This window comes from Furipterus horrens, unplaced genomic scaffold (genome assembly GCF_987537825.1).
Source record: "Furipterus horrens unplaced genomic scaffold, mFurHor1.1.pri manual_scaffold_6, whole genome shotgun sequence".
Classification (NCBI taxonomy): Eukaryota; Metazoa; Chordata; class Mammalia; order Chiroptera; family Furipteridae; genus Furipterus; species Furipterus horrens.
Window position 1 is genome coordinate 128,457,781 of NW_028327176.1, and position 12,092 is coordinate 128,469,872.

Genomic DNA, 12,092 nt, shown 5'->3' on the forward strand with positions numbered 1-12,092 from the left:
GGATGCACAAAAGTCTTAAGAATTAATCACTACATTATGGTTAAATCATTGCATGCTATGTTAATTCTGGCTTGCTTTATAATTTGTGAAATAAAAACAGTCCAATGATGGAAAGCTAAGTTAGCCAGAATGTGATCATATTGGTAATATGATTATTTTGTTCTTATGTCGTGATTGTGGTGAATTTTACATAAATTTTGTTACAGCTTTCAGTAATGAGACTTTGAAATCTATTAGCTCAGAAAATATTTATTACCAACTTGAATTAAATGTAGTTAGATTACTTTATGTAACATACTGACTTTGGTACATCTATCCCCTCAAGGGATAATATTCTATGTTTGTTAGATTTGAGAAAATCAGGTATTCATCACTCACCACATCCTTATGGCTCTACTTTCAACATGAAAACGATGGTGGTAACTCATCAAAAGTAAGTCATGTTTAAACTTTCATTTTCTAGTGTGGTGAAAGATTTTTTGCCAATCTACTCACATTCTCTTGTGTGACCTCCATCTGAGTAGCTCAATCCAGTTTAACAAATATTTATTGTATATCTATTTTGTGTCAGGAATTGATATAGAAACTTGTTCATAAAATGGACAAACTGGGTCCCTGTTCTTGAGGGAATACATATTTTAGTAGCAGAAGTACACAATGATCAAGAAATGTAATAAATTGTATAAAGAACAGCAAAGCAAGAGTATCAGGAGAGCCAGGGTGGGGAGAAGATTGGGCAGCTTTCAGTATTGCATGGGGTAATCAGGGTAAGCCTCAAAAGAAAGTAAGATTTCAACAAATACTGAAAACAATTAGGTTATTAACCAAGCAGATTCCTTGGGGAAGACTACTTCAGACAGTGGGGAGAGGGAGAGCAAATGTTCTGAATTGGAAACATGCTTTGAGATTCAGTGATAACAGAAGCAGGGTAGAGAGTGTGGCTGCAGCAGAGAGCATCTCAGGCCAGGAGGGGCCATTGTAAGGACTCCGGCCTTTACTGACTGAAATGTACTTTTAACAGAACCCCTGGGCTGCTCTGATTGAAACAGAACCCATGGGCTATTTAGTTAGGGGCCTGATTGCCCGCTGCCAGAATTATAACTCTCAGTACCAGAGTTTGGTGAAAAGAATAAGAATTGTTTATTTGCACATAGTTCTGCTTCCCCCTCCCAGACCTGGCCAGTCTTAGGAAAGTCAGAAACACCATTTCCCTACTTCCTAGGCACAGTTCAGCTTTACCAGTAGCTGCCAATCACTCAATTCTGATTGGGGAGGTCCTTTCTGTGCTGTGGTGCCCTCCAGCTCTCAATGCAGAACCGCCTGGATTCTCAGACTCCTTGTAAACTGCCTTCTTCCTGCAAACTGCGTGGATCTCCTCTCCTCAAAGCAGCCTGGAGGCCCCCTCCTCCAACCCACACAGAGGGAGCACCCGAGAGTGAGAGAGAGCTAAAATGTCCGCAGCTGCTTATATATCCCTGACTGCGTGCTCTGACGCAGTGGGTGTTGCAAAGAGTTCTGACCCTTCACAGAATCCTACGTAGGCTCTGTCTGCTTCTTCTGTACCATCCCACAGTCCAAGACCCCTCCCATCTTCCTGAGCCTTGGAAGTCTCAAAGCGGTCTTGGTGCAACAAAATTTCCAGCCACTAGTCCCAGGCATGCAAAGGCATCCTGAATGCTGCTTCCTTTTCCCTATCTCCCAGCCGCAAACTCTGGTGTTTGTTTCTGGACTCCCCTGTTTCTGTAACATACTGATCATCAACAATAAGGTCAGGTCAACATATGAGATTAACTGAAAATTAGATTTCACATTTCCTAAATAATGTTTTTATTAGAGATTGCAAGATTTTAAAAAGTCCCCTTAAATTTCTGAACTTACCTCCAACCAACTTTCTAATATCCTTAAGCGTCCTTTATCTTTCAGCCTCTTTAATATCCAATAATGGAATTATATGTTTCTTGTTCAAATATTGTTATACTATTTCCCCATCAAACTAGCCATACATATAGTCTTTTAAAATAAGAACTAAACTAATTTCATATATACACAACTTGTTTCATCTCTGATTATAAATACATATAAAGAGGGCAAGAAAAAATTGAACAAAAGACCTTATTTTGACCCAAAAGACATTAATACTGATATTCTTTTTTGCTTTTGTTTATAGATTAGTCTCTGAATATAACTAAGTAAATTTACATTGAGTTTCCTTTTTCAATATGACCAATAAGCAGATATATTCACTCTTACTTTCTAACTTATGACATATGGTACATATAGATGGAAAACCATAAGAAACAAGCTTTTAAGAAACTGGCTCATCTTGCTAAATGAAAGTCAAGAGAATAGACAAAGAACAGAAACAGAAGAAGCATAGTATACAGACTGCCTTTAAATTGTAATTATTAGCTTCAGTAAATATAATTTAGCTTTAATAAACTCAGATAAAATATTAAGGAATTACTCTTATCTCAACGTTGATTCAAACAGAAAATGATAGGTACTCATAAATGCAATAGGAATTTATTAAAATACTTTTCTTCTTTAGAGGAAATATAAACTCTAGCACATAAAAATATCTATATAATTAAAGCTCAAATACTTAGTTTACTACAAGCAGAGCCACTTTATTTGGAAAACTGTGTGTTTCTCTAGTTAACATTAGAGAATCACCTTTGCTTCAGAAGTATGTCACGTAGTTTCATGAAGATTAGATTCTATGTTAAGTATGCTTTCAACAGTAGTTACTTTATACCCACTACATGCTCTAGTATATTGTGAGATCATCAGAAAAAAAGTAATCCCTTGTAATAAAGTTCTTTTTCTGACTCAAATGGGATACATAAAATAATACATTTCATAAGATTCATACAAATAGAATACAACTAGTGTAAAATAATTATAACCATGTTAAAGGACTTCTGAATTAATACAATTAGAATTAATGAATAGAATAAAATAGGATTACAAAAGAAAAGTATCTAAAAAGGAAGAATCATAAACCATGTTCAGAAAGAAACAGTAAATTTGACTTGTTCCTCCAAATCAATTGGCACACCCACAGTTGGGATGAGATATGGGCAAAGATGTAAAACTAACATAAAAATGCTTAAGTATATATTCACTTCAAATATTTTAGAAAATATAAATGTGATATATCTATCTATCTCTATATATCTACACATATATATACACATAATGCAGACCTGTATATTTCTAATTTCTAATTATTACATGAGCTGTTTTACATTGAATAAAAAGTGAAAAGACATAAATAGAAATAGTTGGCAGTCTAAGAAAAATATGGCTATAGTTAAATTGTGAATCAGATCATTCTTTGGATGGGAAAATGGAAAAAAAACTGAGTCATAAATATGATTTGAATCATGTTTCTTAGTAACATAATTGCTGATTTTTCTCATATTGACATTCTTTCCATTTGATTTTTTTTTTTTCTAATGATTTACATCACCTTTGGACACAGGGAAGAATAGCAGCTGGTGTCCCAAAGACTCATATGTTTTCATTAAATTTCTTCTAAAAACCAAAGCATGGTGATTAAAGTGACAGGTAACATGCAAAGGGCTTCAGAGATTTACAGATCAAATCATCTGTTATAAATATATCCATTCATCTAAAGAAAGGATCGGGCATAAAAGGCAGCGACTGGAACAGGTACATGAAGGCAGCACAGAAAGTCACCAGGAAATTAACTGCAGCAGAAATGGCAGGAAGAAGGATAAGGGGGCAGTACAGAGCCCATTCTCAAGGGAGGCCAAAGTGGAGAAGCTACTGAACTGTGACCACATGTAAGGGTGAAGAGCACATAAACCTACATATCTCATGACTTCTTTAGAATCATAGGATATTATTAATAATAACAATAAATTTAGCAAATGTGGTCATGATAAACAGGGGCTATATATCTTGTTCCTTTAAAATCTGATGTAACCTTTAAGAATTTTGACCCAATTAGTAGCTTCTCTGAATGGTCTGGTTCATCTCAGACAGTCAAAGCTTCAGTTCAATAATGAATCAGTGATGAAATCATCTTTTTATAAAAACATCATCCTACCTTGCAGCATATGGCAGATAGTATGGCTTTAGACTAAAATTATTCCTCTTAAATGTTATGTGACGGATCATATAAAATTTGTGATGACAGCCAGGGTTGAAGAAGGTTATCTAAATATTATAATAATCATCTTTTTGGCCATTTCTAGTGCTTCCAAGTGACTTTTAATTTTAATCACTTAAACTGGAAAAGAAAACAAATATAGTCCTCGCTGAATGCTTTTATTTTCATTAAAAAAATTAATAACAGCTTTTAAAAGCTCACTTGAGGTAATTTCTTTTTCATTTGGTTAATAAATTCATCAATAAAATTCTGATAAAAAAAGAATTATAGGCAGCAAAGCTGAGCAGTCACTAATTTTCTTATTAACTTTCAGGGGCAACTGATTCTAGAAAAAAAGGCTACTATAAGAAGTACAACCATAAAAATGAACACAAATATTTAAGGAGTACATACATATGGTGATTTAACATAGACTTGGCAGTATCTAAGGATTATAAGAGCTTTACTATTTCCTGAAGTTAAATAATATGAAAAGAAGAAAAATTTTAAAATACCAGAGTTCTTTCATTCCTACCTATCATTTTAAAATATACAAGTAAAACAAATCAAATTCAATCATTCATCTAAGAAATATTTACTGAGTATTTATCACATGCTATATCAGTGGTTCTCAACCTTCCTAATGCCATGATCCTTTAATACAGTTCCTCATGTTGTGGTGACCCCCCCACCATAAAATTATTTTCGTTGTTACTTCATAACTGAAATTTTGCTACTGTTATGAATCGTAATGTAAATATCTGATATGCAGGATGTATTTTCATTGTTATAAATTGAACATAATTAAAGCATAGTGATGAATCACAAAAACAATATGTAATTATATATGTGTTTTCCGATGGTCTTAGGCAACCCCTGTGAAAGGGTTGTTTGACCCCCAAAGGGGTCATGACCCACAGGCTGAGAACCGCTGCGCTAGATAATATTTTAGAAACCAGGGATATGGCAGTGAAGGAAAAAGAAAATTCCCTGCTTTCAGCAAATTTACAGTACATGAATGTAGACAGGACATAAATAAATAAATATAAATATGTCAGATAATGATAAATGAAAAGAAAAAAATAAGTTGGGGATAAAATTTTATATAGGTTGGCCAACAAAGGCCTCACAGAGAAAGTGATATTTGAGGAAATTTTAAAGGAGATGAGAGAGCTAGCCATGTGGGAAACTGGACAGAGGACAGGAAAGATTCTAAGTAGAAGAAATATAAACCTTGAGGCATTAGCATGCCTGGCTTGAAAGCGAAAAAGAGGAAACAGGCCAGTGTGGCTAGAACAAAGTAAGCAAGGGGAAAACTAGTAGGAGATAGTGTAAGGAAGGTACCAGAAAGTCAGATAGTACAGGGCCTTTTATGCTACTGCAAGAATTTATTTTTATTCTGGATAAAATGAGAAGCCATTGCAAGGTTTTGAGCCGAGAATCATTTTAGCTTTTGTGTTGAGTATAAGCGAAAGAGCACCAAGGAAGGAGGCAGTCAAACTAGTTAGGAAGATTATTATAATAATCAGGGAAAAGAAGTTCAAATAAGGAAAATAATAATACAGGCAACAAGAAGTGGTTAGAGTCTGCATATATTTTGACGTAAAGGCTAACAAGTTTTGCGGGCAGTATGGGTATGGAGTGATAACTCCAATGTTTTCAGTCTCAGAAACAGGAAGAGGGCAGTTGTCATTTACTGAGATGAGAGATACTGGAGCAGTGGGTGGGCGATCAGGGGTCCAATTTTAGGTATGGGAACACCCAAACATTTAGAGGGCACAGAGCTGACAGTGATACCAGGAGACCTGAAGCATCAACATGCTGTCTCTTCTTATTAGAAGCGTATGGAGGCCAGTAAGAAGTGAAGCTCTAGCCAGGGTCTTGCACCTAATGGGTCCATTGGGACCACAGACCCACTTGGTGGTGATTTCCTAAGTCCCCAAATATATAGTCAGAATAGACATACTTGATAATCACATCTTTGGCCTATGAGGTAAGGGCTATAATACTGTGGAGAAAGCTGAGAATTTGAAACTGCCCCACCCCAACCCTGACAAGATAGTAAATAAAAAAACCCCAACATAGTATTGGTTGGGGTGGGGGTGGGGGAGACTGGCAGAAATGAGTGTTCTTTTAAGGAACTAACTAGCATGCAGCGGTGGTCCCAATGAAGTATTCCAAGGCTGATGGTGAGTCCATGCTGCAGCTTGACTTCTTGTATCTACTCCTGTCTGTCTGCTCCCTTCCACAGGGGTTGATTCCAAGAACACTCTGTAATAACTCCTTCTCAGAATCTCATTCCTAGGTAAGTAACCCAACGTGCAATAGTAATTTTCCACCTTAAATTAATGTACATTTCCTTTTAGAACAATTTTGGGCTTACCTTCAGGACTACTTTCCAATATAATTGGGAATTGCTGATTTCGCTTTTGAAAAACTTCCCAAAGCAGTGCCACATGAGGAAGTATTTGTGAAAAACCTTTGGGATTTTCCTCTAGGAAGAGCCCAGAAGTTAACACCTGATTTATAGGTGCTCTTGGTATTTAAAATTATTGTTGACTCTTGTCAATACCCATTTCCTTACCAAAGATCTTAGATAACCCTGCAATTCAACATTAAAAAAAAAGTTTTTCTGATTTTAGATTAAAACAGCACATCACACAATTAGCTCATCTCTCATTTTCTCCAGAAAACTTTTTATTGATTCCAAATAAAACTATTTCTTTTTATTTCAATAGCATTTAAGTATATAGGCTATAGATATTATATTGATAACAGATTCTTTATAAATATATTGAAGTCTATATAAAGTTAGACTTTATTTACACAATAAAAAAACTACAGAGATAATTTCATTCTCCTTTTATATAGTCTCATGGATTCTCTACATAATCTCTTGATTAATGTTGCTACCTGAAAAGTTGTAATTTCAAAACCTTACGTAAATTTTAGAGTAAGGAATTTAAAATTTAATATGAAAAACTACTAGCATTTAACCATATTAAGCAATACTGAACTTAAACTGCAGAGTTTCTCAACTATTTCTATGAATAAGTTACGGATTACTTAAATAAGTTAATAAATAATAACAATAATAAATCAGGCATGAGTTTTTAAAAAGTATCCATACTAACTGCCAATATACTCTGCATTTAAACCTTGGGCAATTAAAGATTTAATTTATTCTAATTATTATGCAAGCTGGTGAAAGTACTTTCTGCTATTGGATACAACTTCTTAAAATTAAACCTTATAATAAAAAGAAACCAGAAGTATGTCTCTAGTTACAGTTGATTCTAGTCATGAGTTTATTTCTATGAAAAACCAGGGCAACATATATGTTTTTAAAGAGTACGTGGTTTCTGTGGCTATACAGTAATAAACAGGATGACTGTTAGTGTGACAAAACTCTCCAAGAATACATTACTAAATTATGGTAAAAGTCCCTTCTTTGAAAAAAGGAAACTGGAAAATTTTACAGGAGTACGTGGCCCACAGTTAAATACTACCTAGACTAGGTGAAATATAGTACTGCATTTTAATCAAATACTGTATTTTTAATCAGAGATTCATGGATTGTGATTGGATGTGCTGGTTCTGGCTCCATTCTGGGCCTGTGCATTGCACTAATTCTTGCCCCTTCTTCCTCTGCTTTTCCTACCACAAAAGGGTCAGATATACTCAAAGAGATGATCAAAAATCAGATTTTATCAGCAGCCTGAAACTAAGTACAGACTAACAATAACTGTAATAGAAAAGCATCTTCAGGAATAGCAACAGAGACAACCTTTTAGGAAATAAACACATGAAGTTATCATTTGGCCACTTAGCTACGAGGATGTGTATTTTATTCAAATCACTTCTAATTATTAAATATACAGCACAAAATTTGTACATTTTATACTTTATTTTGTTATTTTTTAAAGATTTTATTTACTTATTTTTAGAAAGAGGAGAAGGAAGGGAGAAAGAGAGGGAGAAAAACATCAATGTGAGAGAGAAGCAGCCATCAGTTACCTCATGCACAAGTCCTACTGGGGACTGAACCCGCAACCCAGGCAAGTGCCCTGACTAGGAATTGAACCAGCGACCTTTCACATTGTGGAACAATGACCAACCAACTGAGCCATACCTATAACAGCAGGTTATCTTTAAAAACTCGAAATTCAATTTAAATATAGAAAAAAATAAAAATTATACATACTTGGAAGAAACTGCCTCCATGAATTCATCCAAAAAATCATCATATTCAGGACCTCTCACTCTTCTCTGCCGTAGTCCAATGTACAGTGGGTCTTTAAGTAACTCCTAATAAAAAAAAAAAAAAAAGTTACCAGAGATACAAAAATAACTAAAGGCAACTTCTAAGCCTGTTTCCTCATCTGTATAATAAGGAAAAATGGAAATAAAATTTTGCAAAACTGATTAACAAGCAACCTTCAGAGTTAATATTTAGTATTATTTAGAATATATATACAGTATTTATATGTCAAATAAGAAAAATAATTAATAAACATTAAAAACATTGTGCCTTATTCTGAGGGAAATAAAAGGAATTAAAATCTCTCAGTGGTATAACTTGAAAAGCTCAGTTCAAATTTTACAGGCAATGTTTATCACATAGAAAAAATAATACTGAGTTCTGAAATATTATATTAGCTTAGAAAATGGAAAGTCAGCAATTCCTGTCTTTTTTTCCTGTTTCTGAAAGCAAAGTATTCTACCAACATTTGAGTACACCTTTAATATTATAGTTGACTAATATTAAAAATAAAATTTTTCAGTCTTGACTAAAGTTTTTCTTAAACTTTACAAAGTGTTCTTTAAAAAACTGGTATATGTGAAACAATATTACTGTGTTCAAGTTTTAGTATATGTAATATTTTTGTTTTTATTAAATCAGTTTTTAATTGAGGTGTAATTTATATACAGTAAAATGTACCCATTCATGACAAAATTTCTCAGTAAACTAGGAACAGAAAGAAACTTCCTCAACCTAATAAAAGGCACCTATTAGAAACCCACAGTTAACAACATATTTAACAGAAAAAGATTGCAATTTCCCTAAAACAGGAAATAAGACAAAGATAATTTACTTTCATCACATCTATTCAACACTGTACTGAAGATCTTAGCCATTACAATTAGGCAAGAAAAGGGGAAAAAAGAGGAATATAGATTGAAAAGAAAGAAGTAAACTATTTTTATACATGATTGTGTATATGGAAAACGTTAAGTAATCTACAATAAAAATCCACTAGGAAAAAATGTGAATTTGCATGATCACAGAATATAAGGTCAATATACACGAACTGAATGTATCTCTATAGACTATCAATGAACAATTAAAAATGAAATAAAATACACAATTCAATGTATAACAGAATTCCCAAACATGAATTCCATGGGATTTTCTTAGGGCAACAGAAATTATAGCCTGGTTCACACCTGTTGTCCTAGTGTAATTATTCATAGCATCCTCTTTCGTTATGAAAGTGTCTTGGTTTGGCCAGTACATTATGTGGTTATCCTACTTACAATGTACTGCACAACAATGACTTAAGGCTTTCTGGCTAGCTGGAAGTTAACATATATAATCATACAAAATGTATTTCAGATGAAATGTAAAATCTGAAACTTGGTGCTATTGTAAAGCTCAGCTGTTTCTCGAGGTCTAAACTTTAAACAATCTACTGGCAGGCTTCTGAACAGCTGAGGCTGAATTGCCAGTGAACTACTAATGGCTGCCAGAATTAAAATCCTTTCTACGAGCCTGAAATGTATTTGGACTTCTAAAATGTGAATTAGAAAAATAACACAATTGAGAAAAAAATACTACATGTTTCCTCTTCTTTTTTCTCTTGTTCTCTCCCATGCTAATAAGTAAAGTATATATCATAAAAAGACTAACTACAATGAAGAGTCAATATAAAGATTTAGGAACAAGATAAAGCTTTTGAATTAAATTGCAATGTTATAAAATTCTCCCAATCATAATATCTCTGTCAAAATTTACTGCTTTTGTTTTTTTTTAATTTCATGGCAATTAAGGCTTGCATGATGAGTGCATTCTTGAAGAGTTGACTGACAAAAAATATGTACAGAAAGCAAAATTACCTATTTTTTATAATGGCTCCAAAGACCAAGTCACCTGGCCCAGAAGTAATATTAATTGATCATATTAAAAGCTTCTTGTGGCCAAGATTAAATAGTTAATAGAACTTTTTTGGAGAATAAATGAAAGACTTGGTATTAAGCAAGCACTTAAAAAATGTTAGCCCTTCTTTAGCAAGATATGTCACATGTAATGTAGGTGGTATCACTGAAGACTTATAGCATGAGAGAAAGAAAAAGATTAGAAGAACAGTACAAAACAAAGCATATGGAAATGTAAGAGAGTTCCAAAAGGAGAAAAGGAGGGTACATATTGGCAAAGTTAATTATCTTACTTACTAGCACTATCTCAATTCTGGAACCTTGAGATTTTTATTTGAACCACTCATTTACTTGAAGCTAATAGTAACCATTATCAACTCACACCTTGTTGCTGTCTCTCACATTTCTATCTTTCTAATCTGAAGTTTTTGAGAATTAAAAACTATTTTCTTAATATTTTAAGTTTTTATCATTAGAAAAACAATATTTCCTATCAGAAAATTTGAGAACACTGAGAAGTAAAACAAAACAAAACAGAAAAAGAATACTAATAATATCTACTCATTCAGAACTACCTACCACTATCACCTTGATGCATATTCTTCTAGGTCCTTTTCTTTATATCTATGCATGTATAATATTATCTGTACAAATCAGACAACATAATACACTGTTTCATAACCCCTTTTCATATAGGACTATACTGTGAAAATTTGTCATGTCAATACATGAACATTTTTAAAACTTGTGATCTATATTAGAACTCTGCCCTCAAAGAGGATGAACAAATTATGTTCTCTCAATGACATTTAATAAGAATGCCTATTTTGTTGCCTCAAGTCAAAGTATTATTTTGCCATATGTGTGTGTGTATGAAATATACATATAACTATAATAAATGAAATGTGCAATAAATAAAACACATATAAATATACTATTTACATATCATGTTATCAAGTAGCATTCATTTGTATTTCTTTTTTAATATTGCTAAACATGTTTTCATAAGTTTATTGACCATTTTTACTTCTTCGTTTGTAAATTATCAGTGTTCATATGTCATTAGGAAGTTTGTATATTTCACATTTGACATTTTCTTATTGAATTGAAAGTACTCTCTGATATTGAGAACATTATAAGCCTTTATTTGCCAAGTTACGACTAACCCCTATTTTAGCACTTATTTGAAAATTGTATTTATAGTATACCGATAATCATTTTCTTGCTATTACCTCATTATTTTCAAATGAAAAAACAAGATTCCACAAAGCAGTAATATATACTTTTTGCTCATGTACCAGTAACATTGGGCAAACTGCCAACATTCAGTCAAGAGTCTAAAATAATAATTAAAATGAAAATACATTGTGACAGAAGATGACATGCCTTTGGGTGGTGAGCACACAATGCAATACATAGATCATGTATCATAGACTGTATACTTGGAACCTATTTGATCCTATTAACCAATGTTACCCCAATAAATTTAATTTTTAAAAAGTCAGCATGCATATAAGTTGGCACAAGTGTTAAAAGTGGTAGAAATAAAAATGATTATGTTTGACTGTGATTCAGTTAAGTCTGGAGTGAGGGCCAGAATTTGGCAATCTTAACACACACCCCTGGTAATTCTGAAGTGCTTGGTCCCTGGAACACATATTGAGAACCATTCATTTTAAACTTAAGTTAAAATTATCCTACCTTCCAAAAGGCTCCCATCTCATGTAAACATGTTTTCTATTTGAGTTTGTATAATGGGGATTTCTAAAATATATCACAAACTTCAAAAAGTTCCTTATAGTTGTAGTTATAATGTATA

The 12,092-nt window shown here is 33.2% G+C and overlaps 1 protein-coding gene across 1 annotated transcript in view; it reads right to left on the reverse strand.

Moving 5' to 3' along the window:
* Positions 1 to 12,092, reverse strand: part of ME1 (malic enzyme 1) — a 170,758-nt gene that overhangs the window by 85,756 nt on the left and 72,910 nt on the right. The window contains exon 6 of the mRNA XM_090279624.1: positions 8,322 to 8,425. Within this exon, the coding sequence (XP_090135750.1) occupies positions 8,322 to 8,425 (104 nt within the window). The remainder of the gene's footprint in view (positions 1 to 8,321; positions 8,426 to 12,092) is intronic.